Source organism: Pan paniscus, chromosome 20 (genome assembly GCF_029289425.2).
Source record: "Pan paniscus chromosome 20, NHGRI_mPanPan1-v2.0_pri, whole genome shotgun sequence".
NCBI lineage: Eukaryota > Metazoa > Chordata > Mammalia > Primates > Hominidae > Pan > Pan paniscus.
Window position 1 is genome coordinate 19,311,297 of NC_073269.2, and position 27,178 is coordinate 19,338,474.

A 27,178-nucleotide genomic window follows, 5' to 3' on the forward strand; every position below is an offset into this window, starting at 1 on the left:
AGCCAGCCCCAACACAGAGGCCAAAGGGTTCGTCAGAGCCACATGGTGGAAACTCTAGCAGAGGGTTTTTGAAAGCAGGTTGCACTTCATTCTTGCTGAGTGAGTGCACGTGTGTGTGTGTGTTTGTGTGTGTGCAGCGCCCCTGGGTCTGTGTTTTTATTGCACTTTCCTGCTGGCTTCCAGCTGCACCGCCAGTTCCGGGGAGGGCCCTGGGCCAGCGGCTGTCCGCCCCCCCCCTTCATAAAGTCCTGGCCTCGGGACAGCCTGCACAGCTGCCCAGCCTGTGGAGACGGGACAGCCCTGTCCCACTCACTCTTTCCCCTGCCGCTCCTGCCGGCAGCTCCAACCATGGGAGGCCGCGTCTTTCTCGGTAAGTACTTTGGGGCCCCGCTGGGAGGGGCGAGGAAGCTCTAGCGGGACCCCTTGGCTGCGTCTGAGAAACGGGAGGCGCCGCTGGTGTCTGTGGGGCCTGCGATAGAGGAAGCCACATTGTCAAGCAGGCACTCACGGGCACACGGCGAGAGGGGCTGGTGGTGCTTGGGCACCCCCACACCTCGGCAGGAACTCCAGGGTGCTCTTGGAGCCTGCTACCCTGCCTGGAGGGATCCTCAAGCTTTCTACTGGAGCCAGTCTGGCATCTGCTCCCTAAGAGGGGAAACTGAGGCACGGGGGAAGGAAAGGGGCAAAAAGTGAGTGCTGGGACCCTGAGAGCCGCTGTGCTTAATATAACGCATAGAAGGACATGGGCGGGGGTGGGGAAGCTAGAAGCCAGGACTTCTCCACTGCAAGGTACCCCCAATTTGTCCCTCGCAGTCTCAGCAGCAGGGGCAGCCCCCAGAGACCCCAGTTCTTGCTCCCCGCAGACCTGGCTGGGGCCCAGCTGCGGATCGAAGGGACTTTGCCTGGTTCTGGGTTTGAATTTGATTTTTGTTGTGACTTCCTGGGACTCCCTTTCCCGCCCCACCCAAGGTGACTGTAACGGTTATCAGGGTAGCTCGTTGCCTAAGCAACGGGGCAACAAAGAGAGTGAAGAAATGACATTTGGGGCAAAAACCAGAACTTCCTGGACCACAGGGACACAGCTTCCCTGGGCCAGCCCCAAGTGGCAGGTGTCAGCTCAGCACCCCGCCCTGGCTTGAGAGTGAGAGACAAGAGCCCACCTTGGGTTTCTTGGGGGCACACCTGTTGGGGGCAGTTGCCAAGACCTGGCTTCCCAGGGCTTCCACGCCCTGGCTGTCTGTGTCACCAGGGCCAAGTCAGAGAGCCTCTGCGCCTCACTTTTCTCATCTATAAAATGGAGCACAACCCGTCTCCATCTTAGATTGTTTTAAGGGATGAGTGAGTTAGGACACAAACTATTCCTGGTTCACAGTAAGAATTAGGTAAACAGCATTTTAAAAGTGTTGGCTGGGCACAGTGGCTCACACCTGCAATCCCAGCACTTTGAGAGGCCGAGGCAGGTGGATCTCTTGAGCCCAGGGACTGGAGACTAGCCTGGGCAACAACATATCGAGACGTTGTCTCTACCAAAAAAAAAAATTTTTTTTTTTGATACAAAGTCTCGCTCTCATCGCCCAGGCCGGAGTGCAATGGCGCAATCTCGGCTCACTGCAACCTCCGCCTCCTGGGTTCAAGCGATTCTCCTGCCTCGCCCCCATCCACCCCGAGTAGCTGGGATTATAGGTGCCTGCCACCATGCCCGGCTAGTTTTTTGTTTTAGTTTTAGTTTTTGTATTTTTAGTAGAGACGGGGTTTCACCATGATGGCCAGGCTGGTCTCAAACTTCTGACCTCAGGTGATTCACCCGCCTCCGCCTCCCAAAGTGCTGGGATTACAGGCGTGAGCCACCGTGCCCAGCCAAAAAAAATTTTTTTTAATTAGTCAGGCTTGGTGGTGTGTGCCTGTAGTCCTAGTGGCTCAGGAGGCTGAGGTGGGAGGATCCCTTGAGCCCAGGAGGTTGAAGCTGTAGTGAGCTGTGTTTGCACCACTGCACTCCAGCCTGGGTGACAAAGCAAGATCCTATCTCAAAAAATAAATTAATAATAAGGCCGGGTGCAGTGGCTCACACCTGTAATCCCAGCACTTTGGTAGGCCCAGGCCAGCAGATCACCAGAGGTCAGGAGTTCGAGACCAGCCCGGCCAACATGGTGAAACTCTGTCTTTACTAAAAATACAAAAATTACCTGGGTGTGGTGGCAAGCACCTGTAATCCCAGCTACTCGGGAGCCTGAGGTAGGAGAGTCGCTTGAACCTGGGAGGTGGAGGTTGCAGTGAGCTGAGATCACGCCACTGCACTCCAGCCTGGGTGACAGTGAGACCCTGTCTCAAAATAAATGAATAAATAATAAATTATGATGATTATTAAATTCTGGTAAGACACTAGTGGGTCTGGGGAATTGTCTCGGGGTCCTTAGGAGGAAGCCTAAAGAAGGGGTGACTGCCCCACCCCCCACCCCAGGATCTCAATGCAGGAAACTGACTGCTTAGGGCTCAGCCCAGAGAATGCAAACCAGATGGAACTCAAACCAGAACAGCAGCTTCTCTCCCGGCTTCTGTTTGGGCAACTTCCAAGGCCCCAGATGGAGGCAGCTGGGCCCTGTAGCCTCACGGTGGGAGTAGAGAACCCAGCTCAGCCCATGCAGAGGGGATGGGGCACAAAAGAACCCTGCCCAGGGCCCTGAGGACCTCAATCCCTCAATTCCTCCTTCCCCAACTTCTTCTGTTTATTGGATTCCTCCTGATCCTTTTCTGGGCTCCAAGCCTCAGTTTCTCTATCTGTAGAATGGGCGTCAACACAGCCCCTGCCTCCTAGAGTGGTTCTGAGCTTTAAAGGAGTTACCTGGGGCTTTGGGAGTTAGAGATGAATCTGCCTAGATCCTGTCCTGCCAGGGGAGGTCACTTTGTGGTCTGTTCTGCAAAGAGGAACTGGGTTCTGGCCGAGGGAGGAACTAGCCAAGCCTTGTGGCCAGAGAGGAGGAAGAGGGGAATCCTGACAGAAGTGGGGAGTACGGGCTTGGGCTGGGGGGTTTCGGCCTTGGTTTAACCCAGCTGGAAGGAGTGTGGAGGTGGGAGTGGGGATCTCTGCCTTCCACCCACCTAAGGGGTACTAAATTTGAACACAGTGGCTGAGTGGTCCGGGGACCTCCAATCTGCACCCCAAACACCCACCCTCTGAAGCTGTGCTCATAACAGACCCCAAAATTCCCCTGGAAGCCCCTCCAGGGTTGAATTGGGGCAAATGAGTGGTGAGTCATTCCTTCCCTTAGGCCCAGGAAGTGACTCATGCCCAGCCGTTGTCCTGGTCCCCATCCCTCTGCCCGACACCCCCCTTCAGGTCTCCCTGGATTATTGGGGTCCCCAGTATTCCCAGATCGGCAGGGACTGGACGTCCCCTCCCAGCCCGCCCCAGGCCCCACCTGCCGCTCATATCCCAACGCCCTCCCTTCCCCTGCCCTTCCCCTCTGTTTCCATCCACCCTCCTTTCTCATGGTTTTCTTTCTTCCTCACTGTTTATCTCTCTGTCTCTCTGTTCTCTCTGTCCCATCTCCTCCTGTTTCCTCTTCTGCTCTCTATGGGCCCCTTGTTTCTCTCTCCACCTCTCTCTATCACCATGTAATTTCTGTCTCTCTGTCTGTCTCTATCTCTCCGTGTCTCTGTCTCCTCTGTCTTCTCTTTCTCTAGCTGTCTTCTTTCTCCTGTCTCCCTCTCTCTCTCCAGCTCGTCTCCTTTCTCCTCTCTGTCTCCCTCTCTGTCCCTGTCCCTCTATCTCTCTGTCTCTCTCTCTCTCTTTGTTCTTTTCTTTTCTTTCTTTTCTTTTTTTTTTTTTGAGACTCTTGCTCGTTTTTTTTTTTTTTTTTTTTTTTGAGAGTCTCGCTCTGTTGCCCAGGCTGGCATGCAGTGGTGGGATCTCAGCTCACTGCAACCTCTGCCTTCTGTGTTCAAGCGATTCTCCTGCCTCCACCTCCCAAATAGCTGGGATTACAGGCGTGTGCCACCATGCCCGGCTAATTTTTTGTATTTTTAGTAGAGATGGGGTTTCACTATGTTGGCCAGGCTGGTCTCACACTCCTGGCCTCAGGTGATCCATCTGCCTCGGCCTCCCAAAGTGCTGGGATTACAGGCGTGAACCACCGAGCACAGCCCCCCACCTTCTGTCTCTCTCTCTCTTTGTGTCTCTGTCTCTCTTTCTGTGTCTCTCTTTCTTTCTGACTCTTTCTCTCTCTCTGTCTGTCTCTCTCTCTCTCTCTCTAATCTCTATTTTCTCTCCACCCCTGCTTCTTTGTCTCTATCTCTCTGGTGAACAGCAAGGAGATCCTTAGGTCCCCATCTCTGAATCCCCTGGTGACCTGAGGAGGGTCCCCCAGGACATGCTTTGGGAGGGGGAACCCCCTGAGTGCTGGGAACCGCCACTCCACGTGCACCCCAACAGGCGGCTACAGCGTCTTCCTGTGGGAGGGGGGCCCGGGGGGTGAAATATCACCACTGGGTTCCAGGACAGACCGCCAGGGCCAGTGGCAGTTGTGGGTGTGGTGTGTGTGCACCTGTGTCCCTGAGGAAGCGTGGAGGTCCAGGGCATCTCAGAGCCTGGGGGATCCAACACCGTCATTTTTTTTTTTTTTCTGAGACGGAGTCTTGCTTTGTCACTCAGGCTGGAGTGCAGTGGCGTGATCTTGGCTTGCTGCAACTCTGCCTCCTTAGTTCAAGCGATTCTCAAGCCTCAGTCTCCCAAGTAGCTGGGATAACAGGCACCCGCCACCACGCCCAGCTAATTTTTTGTATTTTCAGTAGAGAGGGGGGTTTCACCATATTAGGCAGGCTGGTCTCGAACTCCCGACCTCAAGTGATCCACCCGCCTCGGCCTCCCAAAGTGCTGGGATTACAGGCATGAGCCACTGTGCCTGACCACGCCCTCATTTTTACCTAAAGAAATGAAGATGGCAGGCCGGGCATGGCGGCTTGTGCCAGCACTTTGGGAGGCCAAGGCAGGTGGATCACGAGGTCAGGAGATCGAGACCCTCCTGGCTAACATGGTGAAACCCCTTCTCTACTAAAAATATAAAAAGTTAGCCGGGCGTGGTGGCGGGCGCCAGTAGTCCCAGCTACTCTGGAGGCTGAGGCAGGAGAATGGCGTGAACCCGGGAGGTGGAGCTTGCAGTGAGCAGAGATCGCACCACTGCACTCCAGCCTGGGCAACAGAGCGAGACTCCATCTCAAAAAAAAAAAAAAAAAGAGGCTGGGCGCGGTGGCTCACGCCTGTAATCCCAGCACTTTGGGAGGCTGAGGCGGGCGGATCATGAGGTCAGGAGATCAAGACTACCATCCTGGCTAACACGGTGAAACCTTGTCTCTACTAAAAATACAAAAAAATAAGCTGGGCGTGGGGGCGGGAGCCTGTGGTCCCAGCTACTCGAGAGGCTGAGACAGGAGAATGGCGTGAACCCGGGAGGCGGAGCTTGCAGTGAGCCAAGTTTGCACCACTGCACTCCAGCCTGGGCGACAGAGCAAGACTCCGTCTCAAAAAAAAAAAAAAAAAAAAAAAGAAATGAAGATGGCAGGCTGGGCACGGTGGCTCACGCCCGTAATCCCAGCACTTTTGGAGGCCAAGGCGGGAGGATCACTTGAGGCCGGGAGTTCAAGACCAGCCTGGCCAACATGGTGAAACCCCGTCTCTACAAAAATACAAAAAAATCAGCCGGGCTTGGTGGCGGGTGCCTGTAATCCCAGATACTCTGGAGACTGAGGCAGAAGAATTGCTTGAACCCGGGAGGTGGAGGTTGCAGTGAGCCAGGATCGTGCCATCGCACTCCAGCCTGGGCGACAGAGAGAGACTCTGTCTCAGAAAAAAAAAAATAAATAAATAAATAAATAAATAAAAGAAGAAGAAATGAAGATGGCAGTAAATGCTCAGGCACAGCGGACAGCAGTCATGTGGTTCACTCCCACACGCACTACACTGGGGAGTGGGTGCCATCATCATCCCTATTCTACAGAGGGAAACTGAGGCAGAGAGGCCCACTGTCTGGGATTTGAACTGGGGACGCCTGGCTCCTGTCTGTTTTCTAAGCCACTCCCCACACACCCCAGGTCAGAAGAGCAGCAGCTGGAGCTGAGACCCCCACCAGGCTCATGGCCCTTCCCTACTCCTCAGTTCCTGAAACTCTGCCCCCAAGCTGAGCTCGGGAGGCTGAGGCGGGAGGATTGCTTGAGGCCAGGAGTTCAAGATCAGCCTGGGCAACAGAGCAAGACTCTGTCTGTAAAATAATTTTTTAAATTATTTTTAGGCCGGCCACAGTGGCTCATGCCTGTAACCCCAGCACTTTGGGAGGCCGAGGTGGGTGGATCATGAGGTCAGGAGATCGAGACCATCCTGGCTAACACAGTGAAACTCCATCTCTACTAAAAATACAAAAAATTAGCCGGGTGTAGTGGTGGACGCCTGTAGTCCCAGCTACTCGGGAGGCTGAGGCAGGAGAATGGCATGAACCCAGGAAGCGGAGCTTGCAGTGAGCTGAGATCATGCCACTGCACTCCAGCCTGGGTGACAGAGTGAGATTCCGTCTCAAAAAAAAAAAATTATTTTTAATTTTTTGGCCTGGCATGATAAATTATTTTATTTTAAAAATTTTGAGTCAGGAAATGTGGCTCACGCCTGTAATCCCAGCACTTTGGGAGGCCGAGACAGGCAGATCACCTGAGGTCAGGAGTTCGAGACCAGCCTGGCCAATATGGTGAAACCCTGTCTCTAGTAAAAATACAAAAAATTAGCCGGGTGTGGTGGCGGACTCCTGTAATCCCAGCTACTCAGGAGGCTGAAGCAGGAGAATCACTTGAACCCAGGAGGTAGAGATTGCAGTGAGCCAAGATCACAGCATTGCACTTCAGCCTGGGCGACAGAGCAAGACTGTCTCAAAAAGAAAAAAAAATTTAGTGCACACCTGTGGTCCCAGCTACTTGGGAGGCTGAGGCAGGAGGGTCTCTTGAGCCTAGGAATTGGAGGCTGCAGTGAGATATGATTGCACCACTGTACTCCAGCCTGGGTGACCAAGCAGGAGCCTGTGTCAAAACAAAACAAAACAAAACAAAACAAAACAAAAAAACTCGCCCCTATGGGAACAGGGTGACAGACTCTTTGGCTTTGAGCATCTGAGTGGGACATGACATCTGCTCACTCTGAACGACCGTCAGGATCTGAGCCTGAGAGGGGTCAGCATCCTCCTCCCACAAAATGCATCACCCTTACGCCTCCTTTCCCACCCTGGGATCCCCTCTGACCCCCTTTCCTTTCTCTGTTGCAGCATTCTGTGTCTGGCTGACTCTGCCGGGAGCTGAAACCCAGGACTCCAGGGGTGAGTCTGCTGGGAAGCAGAAAGCACAGTCCACAGCCAGAGCCAGGGGAGGGCCCTGGACCCCCGCCCAGCCCCCTTCAGCCCAGGGAAAGAGAGGCCTCGTGCACGGGAAACTCAGCGCCCTGCCCCATCTCCCCCAGTGCCCCCTTTTTGTGGATCCCCTTGCCCCTCACCTTCTGACCGTGCTCCCTGCTCTTGCAGGCTGTGCCCGGTGGTGCCCTCAGAACTCCTCGTGTGTCAATGCCACCGCCTGTCGCTGCAATCCAGGGTTCAGCTCTTTTTCTGAGATCATCACCACCCCCACGGAGACTTGTGACGGTACAGAGGCTTGAGGGCAGCGCAGGGGACATCCGCGATTATGAGGCATTGCCCAGCCAGTGGGGACAGAGGTTGTTGTGAGGGGCCACAGCCTTACCTTCCAGACTATCATCATGGCCAGAGAAAAGAAAAAGAGGGCAGGCGTGGTGGCTCACGCCTGTAATCCCAGCACTTTGGGAGGCTGAGGCGGGCAGATCTTTTGAGGCCAGGAGTACTCAGAAGACTGAGGGGAGAGGATTATTTGAGCCCAAGAGTTTGAGGCTGCAGTGAGCTATGATTGCACCACTGCACTCTAGCCTGGGCAACAGAATGAGATCCTGTCTCAGGGAGAGGGAGAGGAAGGGGAAGAGGGAGAGGGGGAGGGGGAGGGAGAAGGGGAGGGGAAGGGGGAAAGGGAGGGGGATGGGGAGGGAGGGGGGAGGGGAAGGGTGAAGGGGAGGGGGATGGGGAAGGGAAGGGGAGGGGGATGGGGAAGGGGAGGGGAAGGGGAGGGGAAGGGGGAAGGGGAGGGGGATGGGGAGGGAGGGGGGAAGGGGAGGGGAAGGGGGAAAGGGAGGGGGATGAGGAGGGAGACGGGGAAGGGGAGGGGGAGGCAGAGGGAGAGGAAAGGAGGCAGGAAGGAAGGAAGGGAGGAAGGGAGGGAGAGAGATAGGCCCGGCATGGTGGGTCATGCCTGTAATCCCAGCACTTCGGGAGGCCGAGGTGGGCAGATCACTTGAGGTTGGGAATTCGAGACTAGCCTGGCCAACATGGTGAAACCTCCTCTCTATACTAAAAACACAAAAAATTAGCCGGGAGTGGTGGTGGTCACCTGTAATCCCAGCTACTTGGGAGGCTGAGGCAGGAGAATTGCTTAAACCTGGGAGGTGAATGTTGCAGTGAGCCGAGATTGCGCCACTGCACTCTGGCCTGGGCGACCAGAGCAAGACTTTGTCTCAAAAAAAAAAGAGAGAGAGACAGAGAAGGAGAGAAAGAGAAAGAAAAGTAGGCCCGGCACGGTGGCTCACGCCTGTAATCCCAGCAGTTTGGGAGGCCAAGGTGGGCGGATCACCTGAGGTTGGGAGTTCGAGACCAGCCTGACCAACATGGAGAAACCTCATCTCTACTAAAAATACAAAATTAGCCGGGTGTGGTGGCCCATGAGCACATGCTTGTAATCCCAGCTACTCCAGGGGCTGAGGCAGGAGAATCGCTTGAGCCCGGGAGGCGGAAGTTGCAGTGAGCCAAGACCGTGCCATTGCACTCCAGCCTGGGCAACAAGAGTGAAACTCTGTCTCAAAAAAAAAGAGAAGAAAAGAAAAAGAGAGAGAGGGAGGGAGGGAGGGAAAGAAGAGGGAGGGAGGGAGGGAGGAAGGAAGGAAGGAAGGAAATAAGGGAAAAATATGAAGGGGGAGAAGTAAGAAGTGAATAGGCATGGCTTCCTGGAGAGAGAGAAGCTGGGTGCTCAGGAATCTGGAGTCTGTGCCTCAGTTTACCCTTAAGACTGGGGAGGGGGTACATTCTGGCTATGAGGTTTTTTTTCCTTTTTTTTTTGAGACAGAGTCTCACTCTGTCACCCAGGCTGGAGTGCAGTGACCCGATCTCGGCTCACTGCAACCTCCACCTCCTAGGTTCAAGCGATCCTCCTGACTCAGCCTCCTAAGTAGCTGTGACTACAGGCATGCACCACCATGCCCAGATAATTTTTGTATTTTTAGTAGAGATGGGGTTTTGCCATCTTGGCCAGGCTGGTCTTGAACTCCTGACCTCAGGGGATCCACCTGCCTCAGCCTCCCAAAGTGCTGGGATTACAGGCGTGAGCCACTGCACCCGGCCGCCATGGGGTTTAAATTTCTACAAAGAGACTGGGGATGGGGATGTGGAGCTTCCTGTCCATCCCCCACCTCAGCACTGTTCACTGTGTCCAAATCTAAGATGCCAGCCAGAGAACTAAGATCAAGTGTGGTCTTCAGGAATGGCTTGCTCCAGCTGCAGCATAGCCTGTGCAGTGCAACTTAAGATTTTTTCCAAAAGATACTAAGCAGCAGGCCCCATGTTGGGGAGTCAGGATGGGGGTCTCTGCCCTGACAGAACTCACATCTTTGGGAGGTGACTCCCTGTCCTGTTGTGTTCCAGACATCAACGAGTGTGCAACACCGTCGAAAGTGTCATGCGGAAAATTCTCGGACTGCTGGAACACAGAGGGGAGCTACGACTGCGTGTGCAGCCCGGGATATGAGCCTGTTTCTGGGGCAAAAACATTCAAGAATGAGAGCGAGAACACCTGTCAAGGTAAGAACCACCCCACGTCCTCTGACTTTCCACCCATGAGGTTTGGGGTCACAAGAGTCATTCTGGCAGCATCCAGAGAGCAGGGCCTTGGTTATAGGGTCAGTGCCTGGGGTCTGAGATGGGACAGGTGCACATGTACCTACCCCACCACCCCAGAGAGGCAGAGTGATGTGAGGATTAAGGGCTGACTCTGGGACCAGCTGCCTGGGCCAAATCCTGATAACCAAGTGTATGACATTGGCCAGGATACTTATTCAGAAACCGCTGTCCACATGTGAGATGTGATAACGTTATCATGCTTGTAATTCCAGTGCTTTGGGAGGCTGAGGCGGGAGGATCTCTTGAGGCCAGGAGTTCAAGACCAGCCCATAGCAACATAGCAAGACCCCACCCCTATAAAAGGGGAGGCGAAGGCAGGTAGATTGTTTGAGCCCAGGGGTTCGAGACCAGCATGAGCAAATGGGTGAAACCCCATCTCTACAAAAAATACCAAAAAAAAAAAATTAATTAGCCAGGCATAGAGGCCTGCGCCTGTAGTCCCAGCTACTCAGGAGGCTGAGGTGGGAGGATTGCTTCAGGCTGGGAGGTCAAGGCTGCAGTGAGCCATGATCAAGCCCCTGCACTCCAGCCTGAGTGACAGAGCAAGATCCTGTCTCTAAAAAAGAAAAAATCAAACCAAAGCTTTCTTGGAGGCAGGATTTAAAAAAATTAAAAACATTAAATGAAAAAAGAACTGGCCGGGCGCAGTGGCTCACACCTGTAATCCCAACACTTTGGGAGGCCGAGGTGGGCGGATCACAACGTCAGGAGTTTGAGACCAGCCTGATCAACATGATGAAACCCCCGTCTCTACTAAAAATACAAAAATTAGCCGGACATGGTGGCACGCGCCTGTAATCCCAGCTACCAGCTACTCCGGAGGCTGAGGCAGGAGAATCGCTTGAACTCGGGAGGCGGAGGTTGCAGTGAGCCAAGATCGCGCCACTGCACTCCAGCCTGGGTGATAGGTGACAAAGTGAGACTCTGTCTGAAAAAAAAAAAAAAAAAAAAAGATAGGTTGGGTGCCATGGCTCATGCCTGTAATCCCAACACTTTGGGAGGCCAAGGTGGGAGGATCACTTCACTTGAGTCTGGGAGTTCAAGACCAGCCTGGGTAACATTTCAAGACCCCATCTCTACAAAAACAAAAATATAGACAAAGGGAAGAAAGAGTCCTTATCTTTTATTTGTTTTGTTTGTTTGTTTGTTTTTGAGACAGAGTCTCACTCTGTCACCCAGGCTGGAGGGCAGTAGTGTGATCTCGGCTCACTGCAACCTCTGCCTCCTGGGTTCAAGTGATTCTCATGCCTCAGCCTCCCAAGTAGCTGGGATTACAGGTGTGAGCCACCACGCCCAGGCTGAGTCCTTATCTTTTAAAGATAAAAACAAAAGTAGCTTTGACTTTTGTTAAATATAGACCTTGGACAGATTACTTTCACCTTGTTAAAAGGTTAAAGTTACTTTCACCTTGCTAAAAGAGGAGTAATGGCATTTACCTACAAAAGTATTTAACAGGCTGGGCACAGTGGCTCACACTTGTAATGCTAGTACTCTGGGAGGCCGAGGCAGGTGGATCATCTGAGGTCAGGAGTTCAAGACCAGCCTGGCCAACATGGCGAAACCCTGTCTCTACTAAAAATACAAAAATTAGCTGGGTGTGGTGGTGCATGCCTGTAATCCCAGCTACTCAGGAGGCTAAAGCATGAGAATCGCTTGAACCTGAAAGGCAGAGGTTGCAGTGATCCGAGATGACAGCACTGCACTCCAGCCTAGGTGACAGAGCGAGACTCCATTTCAAAAAAAAAAAAAAAAGGCTACGCGCGGTGGCTCATGCCTGTAATCCCAGCACTTTGGGAGGCCGAGGCGGGTGGATCCCGAGGTCAGGAGATCGAGACCATCCTGGCTAACACAGTGAAACCCCGTCTCTACTAAAAACACAAGAAATTAGCCGGGCATGGTGGCCGGCACCTGTAGTCCCAGCTACTCTGGAGGCTGAGTCAGGAGAATGGCGTGAACCCGGGAGGCGGAGGTTGCAGTGAGCCGATATTGCGCCACTACACTCCAGCCTGGGCAACAGAGCGAGACTCCATCTAAAAAAAAAAAAAAAAAAATCACTTAAAAGCTCCTGGCTTGTAGAATGCACTCTATCAGCAATGGCTAATGGGGATTTTATTGTAATTCTGATCTGATGCGCCCCCAGGATGGGTATCCGTAGGGTGCGAGATCAGAGAGCAGCTGCAAGGCTCTACCCCTGCGCAGAGGCCACAGCCTTTGCTATGGTCTTGCTTGAGGCCACAGCTCAGGCCAGGAGAAACTGGGACTCCAGGCTTTGCCTATTTTCCAGGGAAGCTGGTTGGGCAGGGGAGGGGCTTCCAGGATTCACAGGGGCAGATGGGAGCCAGCAGTGGGCAGCTGGAAGCTGGGACTCATTCAAAGAGAGGGAGTTAGTGCGGGGTACCGAGATCAGGAAGAGGAGTGGTGCAGAGGTGGGAGGTGATGAGACTCAAGACTACAGGGAGAAGAAAGGGCCCGCAGCCTGCAAGTGGACATCATGTTACCCCACGTGCATGTGACTTGGCCAAAGGAGACAGAGTCTTCATGTGAACTGGAAAAAGATCCCCCTCTCCCGGTGGATACATTTGACAAACAAAGAGTGGGCTGGTTTTCAGCCCCTGCTCATCTCATTGGCCCAATACCTTTGTGCAGTGAGCAACCTGCACAGCTGTACTTGGTGATCATGGTTTCCTCCCAGGGTGCTCTGGCTAGGGGTGCCGCCCACCCACTGCTATGAACCCCCTGCATGGGATGGTGGTTGTGGTTACGGAGGAGGTGTGTTGCTGTGTTAGAAACAGGCCTGGGCTGAGAGAAGGGGACTCAGTCAGGCAGCTGGGCAGAGACATGGACAGCAAGGCTGAGGTGATAAGAGGGACCTCCACGGACATCAAGGCAGGTGATGGAGCCAACGGCCTGCTGGTTTGGAGCAGGACCTATGACCAGAGGTGAGAAGCTCAGAGGGGCCTGGGCCCCTCCCTTTAACCCTCGGCACTCCAGGCTTCGCTATTGCACCTGAGGACACGTGCACCCAGTGTCACAGCCCATGGGGCCTGTGACATCCAGGCCAGAGACCTCGGGCGGCTCCCTCCACTCCTCACCCCCCTGTCTCCAGGCATCTCAGGGCCATCCTAAACCCCTGATCACCCGTCTTTGTCCCAACCCTGAGACTCGGGACCCTCCACAGGGGGCCACTTTGGAAGCTCGGAACATCCCCCTGCCCATCTGGCATCTTATTTGCATAAAACAAAAGGGGGCTGGCACTCAGGATATTTCATGGGCTCATGACATGGCGTGTGGTGGCACATTCCAGTACAGTATCCATCCTCTCCGCCATCGCCGGGGACTGCCAGGATGAGACTTGCTGCCACCGGGGCTCCCATGAGCTCAGCCATACCTGGAACCCCTCTGACACCCACACCTACCATAATGAACCCCAAAACCCTGTCCAGAAACTCAGGAGGAGGGAATCTCAAGGACAGGACAACTGTCTCCAGCCAGCAGCCTTGCTTGGAGAAGATGCCTCCCAACCACCTTTCTGGCCGTTTAGCCCTCATCCATTTCCCCATCCAAGGCTCCACCCTAACCCACCCTGGTAATTCCTGGGCCTGAACGCACCTCCAATGACCAAAGCTTGGGAGAATGCTGTGGCCAGGTGTGGGCAGCGTGACGTGGACCCCACAAATGGATTCAGAGGGCTGGGTGCCGTGACTCATGCCTGGAATCCCAGCACTTTGGGAGGCCAAGGTGGAAGGATCACTTGAGGTCGGGAATTCGAGAGCAGCCTGACCAACATGGTGCAACCCTGTCTGTACTAAAAATACAAAAATTAGCCGGGCGCAGTGGCACGCACCTGTAATCCCAGCTACTCAGGAGGCTGAGGCAGGGGAGTCGCTTGAACCCGGGAGGCAGAGGTCGCAGTGAGCTGAGATCACATCATTGCACTCCAGCCTGGGCAACAGAGAGAGATGCTGTCTCCAAAAAAAAACAAAACAAAAACGCACTCAGAGGGTTGGATGAAGGAAGCGGCTCCAGCCTGGACTAGCCGGCAAGAGACAGCGTCACTGGGGACCATTGTCCCAGGCCCGATCCTCTCCTGTAGTCAGTCCTGGTCTGGACCACTCAAGGACAGAGATGGAAGCTTGAACCCCATTCAGCAGGGCCCACAGGTCTCTGTCCCTGGTGGAATGACAAGGGATGAGAGGACAGATACATCTGCCACCCCTCACCCATCGGCACCTGTGCCCTCTCTAGCCACAGGCCCCCGCTCACGGCCAGTTCTGCTCAGATATGGATTCTCACCAAATCCTGCTATTTCCATATCCATAGATCCTTTCCTGGGGATCAGAAAAAAGCATCTTTGTAGACTCGGGGCTGCCTGGCTGGACATCAGCCCCCACTGTTCACCCCAGCCTGGTGCCCACTGTCCGGGCAGCCCTAGCCTGTCCCACATCATCCCTCACTCTCCCCACCCCTGCTATTGCCCTGCATCGCGGGGGCACTGGCTTAGGGAGGGGTCTTGGTCCATGCCCATGAAGCTGGGCTCTCAGAGCTAGTGTGGATGGGAGAGCAGCATCCTGCTAGGGCCACCAGGATGCTGAGAATTTGGCCAGCGAGCGGCCGTTCTGTGGGAGTCAGGCCCAGGGCCACCGTTGGGAATCAAGACGTGTCCTGCCCAGGCGCACGGCATGTCCCCTGCATTTGGTTCTCAGGAAGGCCCCACCCTGGCCTTTGCCCGGAATCCTTAGGCTGGGACACAGATGGCTGGGACATCCCAGCTTGGAGCTGCCCAGGAAGGCAGAGGAGAAGGGGAGGACTTGGCTGCTTCCAGCCACATCTGGACAACAGAAGGCCTGAGCCACCACCCTCACCATAGGATGCCTCTGTGTGGATTGGAAAAGGGAGGAGACAGTGGTGCCTTCCAGATGCTTCTGTGCCAGGAAACATGGCGGACCCTCAGCCCTGAAAGCTGCTCACAGCTACGGGCATCCTTCACCCTCTCCTTCCTCTTGCAGATGTGGACGAATGTCAGCAGAACCCAAGGCTCTGTAAAAGCTACGGCACCTGCGTCAACACCCTTGGCAGCTATACCTGCCAGTGCCTGCCTGGCTTCAAGTTCATACCTGAGGATCCAAAGGTCTGCACAGGTAGAGGCCCCAGGAAGATGCCGTGAGGCTGGACGGGAGCTGGGGATGGAGCTGAGGCAGGTCCTCCAAAGCAGCCGAGGAGGAGGGAGAAGATCCGCAGGTTCCCACAAGGTCAAGGACCTGCTAAGCCCCTGCCTAAGGATTCACCTCCCAGGAAGGTCCCGCCACACGGCAGGGAGGCGGTAGGGCCTTCAGGGCTGGAGTGCCCTTGTGGGCCCCCAGACCTCACCCCTTCCTCATCTGTCACGTGCGAGTGGAAGAAGGTGTCACTTCCAGTTCTAAGAAGGGGAATCTCCACTATGACCAGGGAGGGAGCAGATGAGAGTTTTTAGTTTTTAGTCATGGAAATCTAGCTCCCATGACTCAGTTTCCCTTTTGGTTCCACCTCCTATAAACTGGGGACCATGGTCCCTGCTGTGCCCATCTGGTAGGAAGACCATCATAAGATGCTTTGAAGGTGAAGTTGAAGGTCACCAAGTGGCGGCATGTGCAATAATGGTCTTCAGTCTGAGGCAATGAAAAGATAGGGGAGTGGGTGCAGTGAGTGGAGGGCAGGCCCGGGCTGGTCAGGGACAGGGTTTGACCCTCTGGCTTTGTCCTCAGATGTGAATGAATGCACCTCCGGACAAAACCCGTGCCACAGCTCCACCCACTGCCTCAACAACGTGGGCAGCTATCGGTGCTGCTGCCGCCCGGGCTGGCAACCGATTCCGGGGTCCCCCAGTGGCCCAAACAATACCGTCTGTGAAGGTCGAGAGCTTAGATCCCACGTTCCCAGAGACCCACAAACATCTGATCACATGTTCAACGGCGCCCACACAAACCAAGCAGAATGAGCGCTGGAGGCGCCCGGCTGTGCCAGGCGTTTGTTCATTCTTCTGAGGCTAGATGAGAAAAGAGCAGGGGTCCTCCGGAAGGAGCTGGGGTACTGAGGGGGGAGGCTCAGGGGGACCCCAGGCAACAGCTGATGACTCACTGGGAGGAAGGCGTTTCACCATATTCATAACCTGCTCATCTGCACGGGGCCCACCTGCTGTGCCCAGGCCTCTCCACGCTTCCATAACCCAGTGTCCACCTCTCCAAGGGGGGCACTAATGCCGGGAGGAACGAGCTAGGGGCACAGACAGGAGACAGGACCCTCTCCAGGCTGGGACAGGGCCTGACCCCCTTCTTCCTGTCCTCAGATGTGGACGAGTGCAGCTCCGGGCAGCATCAGTGTGACAGCTCCACCGTCTGCTTCAACACCGTGGGTTCATACAGCTGCCGCTGCCGCCCAGGCTGGAAGCCCAGACACGGAATCCCGAATAACCAAAAGGACACTGTCTGTGAAGGTATGACCTGGCCCTAGAAGCTCCCCAACTCCCAACACCCACACTGACACGCTCCCGCCTAATGAGCCGCTTGTCTTGTTCCCTACAGATATGACTTTCTCCACCTGGACCCCGCCCCCTGGAGTCCACAGCCAGGTGAGTGGCCCCCACAGGGACGAGGCAGCGGGAACTCCATCCACACAGCACTGCATCCGTCTCCTTGTTCTAAACTTCCCACCCACCGTCCAGGCTCTCCGACCCCCACATCTCCTCTCTCTGCAGACACTTTCCCAATTCTTCGACAAAGTCCAGGACCTGGGCAGAGACTCCAAGACAAGCTCAGCCGAGGTCACCATCCAGGTAAGGGCAGGACGCTGGGGGACCCCAGGACAGTGTAGAATCAGCTAGCGGAGGCTTCCATGTGGCCAGAGAGAGTGCCCAACCCAAGCAGGGGCCTCTAGTCAGAGACACACATGCGCATAACATACACACACCACATACAGTATGTGCACAAACATACACACCCGGACACGTGAAGACACACGCATGCACATACACACACCAGGTATAATGGCAACAGAGTGCAGCACTTAAGAACCTGGAGTTGAGGCCGGGCACGGTGGCTCACGCCTGTAATCCCAGCACTTTGGAAGGCCGAGGTGGGCAGATCATGCGGTCAGGCGATCGAGACCATCCTGGCTAACATGCTGAAACCCCGTCTCTACTAACAATACAAAAAAAAATTAGCTGGGTGTGGTGGCAGGCGCCTGTAGTCCCAGCTACTCAGCAGGCTGAGGCAGGAGAATGACGTGAACCTGGGAGGTGGAGCTTGCAGTGAGCCGAGGTCGTGCAGCTGCACTGCAGCCTGGGCGACAGAGCCAGACTCTGTCTCAAAAAAAAAAAAAAAAACCTGGAGTTGGGCCACAGAAGTTCAAATCCCCCCATTGCCACTTCTTGCTGTGTGATCTCAGGCAAGTGACTTGCCCTCTCTGGGCCTCGGTTTTCTCATCTGTTTTGGGGGTTGTGGTGTTTTTTTGTTTGTTTGCGTTTTTTTTTATTTGGAAACAAGGTCTGGCTCTGTTGCCCATTCTGGAGGGCTGTGACATGATCATGGCTCACTGCAGCCTCAATCTCCCAGGCTCAAGTGACCCTCCCACCTCAGCCTCCCAAGTAGCTGGGACCAAAGGCATGTACCACCATGCCTGGCTTATTTATTTATTTAATATATTTATAGATGGGGGTCTTGCTATGTTGCCCAGGCTGGTCTCGAACTCCTGGGCTTAAGTGATCCTCCTGCCTCGGCCTCCCAACATGCTGGGATCACAGGCGTGAGCCACTGTGTCTGGCCAGTTTCCTCATGGGCAACACAGGCATGAAAATAATGCCTCCTTCATATAGTCAGTGTGAAGGGTAAATCAACTAATAGAAGTAAGACTCAGAACAGTGCCTGACACATGATAAGCCTTATGTAAAAGCTTTCCCGGCCAAGCACGGTGGCTCACGCCTGTAATCCCAGCACTTTGGGAGGCTGAGGCACATGGATCACCAGAGATCAAGAGTTTGAGACCAGCCTGGCCAACATGGCGAAACCCCATCTCTACTAAAAATACAAAAATTAGCTGGCGTGGTGGTGCACGCCTGTAATCTCAGCTACTCAGGAGGCTGAGGCAGGAGATTCGCTTGAACCCGGAGGCAGAGGTTGCAGTGAGCCAAGATTGCACCACTGTACTCCAGCCAGGGCAACAAGAGTAAGATTTTGTCTTAAAAAATAAAACAGTTTTCCCATATGTTTTTAGCACAGTAGAAAAATGATGTGAGCCACTTAGCATCATTTTAACTTTTCCAGTAGCTAGATTATTTAGTTAGTTTTAGAGATACGGTCTTGTTTTGTCACCCAGGCTGGAGTGCAGTGGCACAATCACAGCTCACTCCCTTCTCAACCTCCTGGGCTCAAGCAATCCTCCCTCCTCAGCCTCCCAAGTATTAAGAGCTGAGACTACAGGTGTGAGCCACTGTGCCTAATTTTTTCATTTTTTTTTTCTTTTTTTTGAGACGGAGTCTCGCTCTGTCGCCCAGGCCGGAGTGCAGTGGCACGATCTCGGCTCACTGCAAGCTCCGCCTCCCGGGTTCATGCCATTCTGCCTCAGCCTCCCGAGTAGCTGGGACTACAGGCGCCCACCACCACGCCCAGCTAATTTTTTGCATTTTTTAGTAGAGATGGGATTTCACCATGTTAGCCAGGATGGTCTCGATCTCCTGACCTCGTGATCCACCCACCTTGGCCTCCCAAAGTGCTGGGATTACAGGTGTGAGCCACCGCGCCCAGCCATTTTTTCATTTTTTGTAGAGATGGGGGCCTTGCTATGTTGCCCAAGCTGGTCTTGAATCCTGGGTTCAAGTGATTCTCCCACCTCACCCTCCGAACGCACTGGAAGTACAGGCGTGCACCACCGTGCCTGTTGTCTAATAACTACACTTTATAAAGTAAAAATAAAGTTAAATTAAAGTTAAGATTGCAGGCCGGGCATGGTGGCTCAAGTCTGTAATCCCAACACTTTGGGAGGCTGAGGCAGGCAGATCGCCTGAGGTCAGGAGTTCAAGACCAGCCTGGCCAACATGGTGAAAACCCGTTTCTAAAATAACAAAAAAAATTAACCAGGCATGGTGGCGGGCACCTGTAGTCCCAGCTACTAGGGAGGCTGAGGCAGGAGAATCACTTGAACCCAGAAGTCAGAGGTTGCAGTGAGCCAAGATCGCGCCACTGCACTCCAGCCTGGGAGGCAGAGTGAGACTTAGTCTCAGATAAATAAATAAATAAAGTTAAGATTGCATTTAACCTAATAGATCCAACGTATTAACCACTTTAACATGGAATGATTTTTTGCTTTTTTTGTTTTGATCCGAGATCGTGCCATTGCACGCCAGCCTGGGTGACAAGAGTGAAACTCCATCTCAAAACAAAACAAAAAAAAATTACAAATTTAGCCGGGTGTGGTGGCACGCTTCTGTAGTCCCAGCTACTCAGAAAGCTGAGGTGGGAGGATCGCTTGAGTCTGGGAGGTGGAGGTTGCAGTGAGCTGATTATGCCACTGCACTCAAGCCTGGGCAACAGACTGAGACCCTGTCTCAAAAAAAGAAAGAAAAAAGAACAGGAAATCAAAACAGAGCCTGGCAGGCAGCCCGTGCCCGACCAGTGTTAAGCGCTGTGATTCATATGTGCACGCAGGCAAATACTCAATCCGTCGCTTGTTTTCTGGTTACTGCATCATCTCAGTGATTCCCTTGTGCCTGTGGGTCTCCAGTGTGTCCCCTGGTAGGGGGTGACATCCAGGTCCTTCAGGCAACCCCTGTGGTCTGATGCTCCAGCGATTCTGTCACCCGCCACCCCCTAGAATGTCATCAAATTGGTGGACGAACTGATGGAAGCTCCTGGAGACGTAGAGGCCCTGGCACCACCTGTCCGGCACCTCATAGCCACCCAGCTGCTCTCAAACCTTGAAGATATCATGAGGATCCTGGCCAAGAGCCTGCCTAAAGGCCCCTTCACCTACGTTTCCCCTTCGAACACAGGTGAGGCCTTGGCCTGGCCTGCCCTGCCCCAACCCTGGGCCCCACCTGGTACCTGGGGTCCCTAATCACAACTGCCCCTCTCCCCTCAGAGCTGACCCTGATGATCCAGGAGCGGGGGGACAAGAACGTCACTATGGGTCAGAGCAACGCACGCATGAAGCTGAATTGGGCTGTGGCAGCTGGAGCCGAGGATCCAGGTAGCAGCGGCGGTCTGGAGGGGGAGCCCGTGGGAGAGAGATGGAGGTGCTGGGATGGGGCCAGGGTGAGGTTCAGAATATGGAACAACAGACTGGGTGCGGTGGCTCACGCCTGCAATCCCAGCATTTTGGGAGGCCCAGGTGGGTAGATCGCTTGAGCTCAGAAGTTCAAGACCAGCCTGGGCAACATGGTGAAACCCGGTCTTTACAAAAAATACAAAAATTAGCCAGGTGTGGTAGCACGTGCCTGTAGTCCCAGTTACTCAGGAGGCTGAAGCAAGAGGATCAATTGAGCCCGGGAGGTCAAGGCTGCTGTGAGCTATGATCACGCCAAAGCACTCCAGCCTGGACGACATAGTGAGACCCTGTCTTAAAAAAAAAAAAAAAAGTCCAGGCGCAGTGGCTCATGCCTGTAGTCCTAGCACCCTAGCACTTTGGCAGGCTGAGGTAGATGGATCACCCGAGGTCAGGAGTTCAAAACTAGCCTGGCCAAGATGGTGAAACCCCGTCTCTACTAAAAATACAAAAATTAGCTGGGAGTGGTGGCAGGTGCCTATAATCCCAGCTACTTGGGAGGCTGAGACAGAAGAATCGCTTGAACCTGGGGAGTGGAGGTTGCAGTGAGCTGAGATCACGCCACTGCACTCCAGCCTGGGCGAAAGAGCGAAACTCCGTCTCAAAAAAAAAAAAAAAAACAAGGAACAACTAGAAACTGACTCATCGGGAGGGGCTCCTGGCGTCATCGTGGTGGACTGGCTGAGCCTGAGCTGGGTCATCTTGGGAGGGGGGATAGAGCATGGGAGGAGGACAACGGGAGTAGGCAGCGAGCGTGTCTGTTCCCCAGGCCCCGCCGTGGCGGGCATCCTCTCCATCCGGAACATGACGACATTGCTGGCCAATGCCTCCTTGAACCTGCATTCCAAGAAGCAAGCCGAACTGGAGGAGATATATGAAAGCAGCATCCGCGGTGTCCAACTCAGACGCCTCTCTGCCGTCAACTCCATCTTTCTGAGCCACAACAACACCAAGGAACTCAACTCCCCCATCCTTTTCGCCTTCTCCCACCTTGAGTCCTCCAATGGGGAGGCGGGAAGAGACCCTCCTGCCAAGGTCTCTGCTCACTCTGCTCACTTCCTCAAAGATAACCCAGGGCCTTCGCACATGCTGGGCCTCTCTCTGGGATGCTCTTTCCCGACGTGACTCGGTCTTTTATGTTTCTGGCCTTCTGATTTGGGCCTTCCCCAACCTCATTACTTATTTATTTCCTTTATTTATTTAATTTAATTAATTAATTTGTTTATTTTAAGACAGAGTCTCACTCTGTCGTCCAGGCTGGAGTGCAGTGGCACGTTCTCGGCTCACTGCAATCTCTGCCTCCCAGGTTCAAGCGATTCTCCTGCCTCAGCCTCCCAAGTAGATGGGATTACAGGCATGCGCCACCACACCTGGCTGATTTTGTATTTTTAGTAGAGACGGGGTTTCTCCATGTTGGTCAGGTTGGTCTCAAACTCCCGACCTCAGGTGATCTGCCCACCTTGGCCTCTCAAAGTACTGCGATTACAGGCATGAGCCACCACGCCCAGACTTTCTTTTCTTATTTATTTATATTTTTAGACAGGAGGGTCTCACTCTGTGGCCCAGGCTGGAGTGCAGTGGCGCGATTATAGCTCACTGCAACCTCGAACTCCTGAACTCAACCATTCCTCCAGCCTCAGAGTTTTGAGTAGCTGAGGCTACAGGCATGCACCACCACTCCCAGCTAATTTTTTTATTTTTGATAGAGACAGGGACCTCACTATTTTTCCCAGGATGGTCTAGAATTCCTGGGCTCCAGTGATCCTCCCACCTCAGCCTCCTGAGTAGCTGGGACTATAAGCGTGCACTACTATGCCCAGTTAATTAAAAACAAAAAAATTAATGGAGATGGAGGTCTTGCTATGTTGCCACAGCTGGTCTCAAACTCCTGGCCTGAAGCGATCCTCCCACCTTGGCCTCCCAAAGTCCTGGAATTACTTACAGGCAAGAGCCATCATCATCCCTGGCCACCTTCTAATGCACTATCTACATTACTTATTCGTTAGGTTTATGACATAATCTGCCTCTCCCACTTTTTTTTTTTTTTTTTTTGAGATGGAGTTTCACTCTTGTCATCCAGGCTGGAGTGCAGTGGCTCATTCTCGGCTCAGTGCAACCTCCACCTCCCAGGTTCAAGCGATTCTCCTGCCCAGGACTCCTAAGTAGCTGGGATTACAGGTGCTTGCCACCAGGCCCAGCTAATTTTTGTATTTTTTAGTGGAGACGGGGTTTCGCCATGTTGGCCAGGCTGGTCTCAAACTCCTGACCTCAGGTGATCCGCCTGCCTCGGCCTCCCAAAGTGCTGGGATTACAGGCATGAGCCACTATGCCTGGCCACCTCTCCCACTCTTATGTCAGCCTCACAAGGGTAGGTACTTGTGTGTGCCCTGTTCACTGCTGTGTCTCCAAACCTGTTACATTCAGTAGGCGCTCGGTCAATACTCAGCTAGTAAAAAGCAGCCCTCTTAGACTCAGCGCAAGCCCAGGACCTAAGAGTGAGCTCCAGGCCAACCTTTCTGACCACCCCCATCTGCCCACAGGACGTGATGCCTGGGCCACGGCAGGAGCTGCTCTGTGCCTTCTGGAAGAGTGACAGCGACAGGGGAGGGCACTGGGCCACCGAGGGCTGCCAGGTGCTGGGCAGCAAGAACGGCAGCACCACCTGCCAATGCAGCCACCTGAGCAGCTTTGCGATCCTTATGGCTCATTATGACGTGGAGGTAAGTAGCTGGAGGCATCCTCAAGTGCCCACAGGTAGTGAGGTCCAGCTGCAACCAGACAGGCAGCTAGTTCTCCATGGAGCCCTACTGGTTGCTCAGATATATCTGCATGGTTGCACAGCCCAGGTGTCCCCATGTCACACCCCTCGCAGCCTCTTCCTTTGGCCTCTTCTCTACAACCCAGCAACTATACATGGGGGGCAGCCACTAGCTCTGCTCCTCTGCCTGTCCATCCCGTACCAGTTGTGAGATGTCAACTAAAAGCTCCCCATGGAGAGCATTCCAAGGGGGCACCACTTGCCCGTTTTTTTTTGTTTTGTTTTGAGACGGAGTCTCTGTCGCCCAGGTTGGAGTATGGTGGCACAATCTCAGCTAGTGAGGTTCAAGGGATTCTCCTGCCTTAGCCTCCCGAGTAGCCGAGATTACAGGCGTGCAACACCATGCCTGAGTAATTTTTGGTATTTTTAGTAGAGACAGGGTTTCACCATGTTGCCCAGGCTAGTCTCGAACTCCTGACCTCAGGTGATCCACCCACATCGGCCTCCCGAAGTGCTGGGCTTACAGGTGTGAGCCACCGCACCCGGCCTTTTTTTTTTTTTTTTTTTGGACAGAGTCTTGCTCTATCGCTTAGGCTGGAGTGCAGTAGTGTGATCTTGGCTCACTGCAACCCCCGCCTCCGGATTCAAGCGATTCTCCTGCCTCAGCCTCCCAAGTAGCTGGGATTACAGGTGCATGCCACCATGCACCGCTAATTTTTGTATTTTTAGTAGAGGCGGGGTTTCACTATGTTGGGCAGGCTGGTCTCGAACTCCTGACCTCAGGTGATCTGCCCCCCTCAGCCTCTCAAAGTGCTAGGATTAGAGGCATGAGCCACCACACCCAGCCTGGAGCACCACTTTCTGTATGTGACTTCAGTAGGATCCATCGTTAAGCTGGGCCTTGTCGAAAACTGCAATTAACCAGGCAGAGAAGGGGGGCGCCTGTGGTCCAGGCCAAAGGCCCAGCAAGCACAAAAATGTGAAATCCCTAGACTCCCCTTCCAGCTGGTAAGTGTGGCCAGATCTAGGAGGGACAAGGGAGGAGGTCAGAGAGGTGGGCCCGTCAATGTGTGGGGGGCAAAGGGACCACAAAGAGGGCAGGAAGGCCTCATGCCCTGAAGGAACCCTGAGCACCCAGTGCCACTCCTAGGACTGGAAGCTGACCCTGATCACCAGGGTGGGACTGGCGCTGTCACTCTTCTGCCTGCTGCTGTGCATCCTCACTTTCCTGCTGGTGCGGCCCATCCAGGGCTCGCGCACCACCATACACCTGCACCTCTGCATCTGCCTCTTCGTGGGCTCCACCATCTTCCTGGCCGGCATCGAGAACGAAGGCGGCCAGGTGAGGTCCCGCCCCGCTCCCTCCTGAGCTCTGGGGTCAGGGAGGCCTGGGAGGGGTTAGCCCCGCCCACTCCCGAGGCTCAGTCGGGTAGGCGGGCCCTGGAGGTATGAGGCCCCGCCCCTGCCCGGGATCTGGCCCCGCCCACCGGGGGGTCGGGTTGTCTCTTTAAAGGGCGCTGGCTTTGGAGCTGCCACACCCCGAGTGCCCGCTCGCTTCTATGAGCGTTGTTGGGGGTGGGCCCTGGGGGGAAACCTGGCCCCCGCTCCAGACCCGCCCACCCTCCGGCTGTGGTCCCGCCCACTCTCGGGACCTGGCAGGCGACTGGCTCTGGCGCCGCATGCCCCGCCCCGCGCTGACGTCGCTCCGTCCCTCCGTCCCCGCCCCGCAGGTGGGGCTGCGCTGCCGCCTGGTGGCCGGGCTGCTGCACTACTGTTTCCTGGCCGCCTTCTGCTGGATGAGCCTCGAAGGCCTGGAGCTCTACTTTCTTGTGGTGCGCGTGTTCCAAGGCCAGGGCCTGAGTACGCGCTGGCTCTGCCTGATCGGCTATGGCGTGCCCCTGCTCATCGTGGGCGTCTCGGCTGCCATCTACAGCAAGGGCTACGGCCGCCCCAGATAGTGAGTGCAGCGAGATGGGGCAGGAGGAAGGCGGGGTGCTGGGCCCGGGGCTCACAGGCAGTGCCACGCACAATGTCCGGCCGCCCTCCGTTCCGCTCCTGGCTTCCTGGGGCACTGATGGGACCCCTCCCTTCCCTCCTAGCTGCTGGTTGGACTTTGAGCAGGGCTTCCTCTGGAGCTTTCTGGGACCTGTGACCTTCATCATTTTGGTAAGTACCCACTCTCCCTCCACCGAAGCCCGAGCGCCACAGGCCCAGGCCCTGCTGGACCATCGCTCTCGCCCTCTAACCCACAATCTGCTCCCTGCCCAGTGCAATGCTGTCATTTTCGTGACTACCGTCTGGAAGCTCACTCAGAAGTTTTCTGAAATCAATCCAGACATGAAGAAATTAAAGAAGGCGAGGTGAGAGGAGAGGCTGGAAGGACTTGGAGGCGGGGCCAGGGTGAGGGGCGTGAAGCTGGAGGTGAGGTGGGGGCCCACGCTGCTACCCCGCTCCTCGCAGGGCGCTGACCATCACGGCCATCGCGCAGCTCTTCCTGTTGGGCTGCACCTGGGTCTTTGGCCTGTTCATCTTCGACGATCGGAGCTTGGTGCTGACCTATGTGTTTACCATCCTCAACTGCCTGCAGGGCGCCTTCCTCTACCTGCTGCACTGCCTGCTCAACAAGAAGGTGGGGGCCTGGGCACAGTGGCGCACGCCTGTCATCCTCCCACCTATTTGGGAGGCTGAGGGGGGAGGATTGCTTGAGCCCAGAAGTTCAAGACCAGCCTGGGCAACATAACCAGATGCTGTCTTTACAAAAAAATTCAAAGATAGCCAGGGTGAGGCGCCTGTAATCCCAACAGTTTGGGAGGCCGAGGTGGGCAGATCACCTGAGGTCAGGAATTCAAGACCAGCCTGGCCAACATGGTGAAACCCTGTCTCTACTAAAAATACAAAAATTAGCCAGGCATGGTGGCACACGCCTCTAGTCCCAGCTACTTGGGAGGCTGAGGCAGGAGAATCATTTGAACCAGGAGTGCAGTGGGCCAAGATGGCACCATTGCACTCCAGCCTGGGTGACAGTGAGACTTGGGCCCAGGAGTTCAAGGTTGCAGTAAGCTATGATGGTGCCACTACACTCCAGCCTGGGTGACAGGGGGACCCCATCTCAAAAAAAGAAAAACACAAAAACACCAAGAAGGTGGGGCTGAGGGCAGAGCATGGGGAGGAGCGTGCACGGTCCCAGGGCCTGCTCCTGCCCTGACTTGGTGTCTGGGCCGGCAGGTTCGGGAAGAATACCGGAAGTGGGCCTGCCTAGTTGCTGGGGGGAGCAAGTACTCAGAATTCACCTCCACCACGTCTGGCACTGGCCACAATCAGACCCGGGTAAGAGGCTGCGCCTGGGGCGGGTGTGGGCAGGAAGGCACCAGGGCTAGCGGGGCTCAGGCCTCTGGGCTCTCCTCTCCAGGCCCTCAGGGCGTCAGAGTCCGGCATATGAAGGCGCATAGTTCTGGACGGCCCAGCAGCTCCTGTGGCCACAGCAGCTTTGTACACGAAGACCATCCATCCTCCCTTCGTCCACCGCTCTGCTCCCTCCACCCTCCCTCCCTGATCCCCACGTGTGCCACCAGGAGGGAGTGGCAGCTATAGTCTGGCACCAAAGTCCAGGACACCCAGTGGGGTGGAGTCGGAGCCACTGGTCCTGCTGCTGGCTGCCTCTCTGCTCCACCTCGTGACCTAGGGTGGGGACAGGCTGGCCCAGGGCTGCAATGCAGCATGTTGCCCTGGCACCTGTGGCCAATACTCGGGACAGACTAAGGGCGCTTGTCCCATCCTGGACTTTTCCTCTCATGTCTTTGCTGCAGAACTGAAGAGACTAGGCGCTGGGGCTCAGCTTCCCTCTTAAGCTAAGACTGATGTCAGAGGCCCCATGACGAGGCCCCTTGGGGCCACTGCCTGAGGCTCACGGTACAGAGGCCTGCCCTGCCTGGCCGGGCAGGAGGTTCTCACTGTTGTGAAGGTTGTAGACGTTGTGTAATGTGTTTTTATCTGTTAAAAATTTTCAGTGTTGACACTTAAAATTAAACACATGCATACAGAAGATGGCCTTGCCTGCTGGTGGTGATTCAGAGGCCGGGCCCAGGGTGTCCGTGAA

At 54.8% G+C, this 27,178-nt stretch overlaps 1 protein-coding gene across 3 annotated transcripts; it reads left to right on the forward strand.

Moving 5' to 3' along the window:
- ADGRE5 (adhesion G protein-coupled receptor E5) lies at window positions 1–27,124 on the forward strand. 3 transcript variants are annotated; one of them, XM_034945334.3, is made up of 20 exons: window positions 25–370; window positions 7,296–7,346; window positions 7,548–7,664; window positions 9,780–9,935; window positions 15,041–15,172; window positions 15,776–15,922; window positions 16,357–16,503; window positions 16,592–16,638; window positions 16,765–16,842; window positions 19,875–20,052; window positions 20,142–20,249; window positions 21,094–21,359; window positions 22,865–23,044; window positions 24,233–24,424; window positions 24,813–25,039; window positions 25,182–25,248; window positions 25,351–25,442; window positions 25,543–25,711; window positions 26,308–26,409; window positions 26,492–27,124. In XM_034945334.3, exons 1-20 carry the CDS (start codon window positions 349–351, stop codon window positions 26,519–26,521), a joined length of 2,508 nt encoding a protein of 835 aa, XP_034801225.1. In that variant the 5' UTR covers window positions 25–348; the 3' UTR covers window positions 26,522–27,124. The 3 variants fall into 3 exon arrangements, with proteins under 3 accessions (XP_034801226.1, XP_034801225.1, XP_034801227.1); XM_034945335.3 differs by lacking the exon at window positions 15,776–15,922 and having other exon boundaries at window positions 1–370; XM_034945336.3 differs by lacking the exons at window positions 15,041–15,172; window positions 15,776–15,922 and having other exon boundaries at window positions 29–370.
- Window positions 27,125–27,178: the final 54 nt, after the last annotated feature.

Excerpts from the sequence above, each read along its gene's own strand:
- ADGRE5 (XM_034945334.3), top strand. The coding sequence starts at position 349 with ATGGGAGGCCGCGTCTTTCTCG. Across the intron at positions 15,173-15,775 it reads GGATCCAAAGGTCTGCACAG|ATGTGAATGAATGCACCTCC; the intron begins GTAGAGGCCCCA and ends CTTTGTCCTCAG. Across the intron at positions 15,923-16,356 it reads AAACAATACCGTCTGTGAAG|ATGTGGACGAGTGCAGCTCC; the intron begins GTCGAGAGCTTA and ends TCCTGTCCTCAG.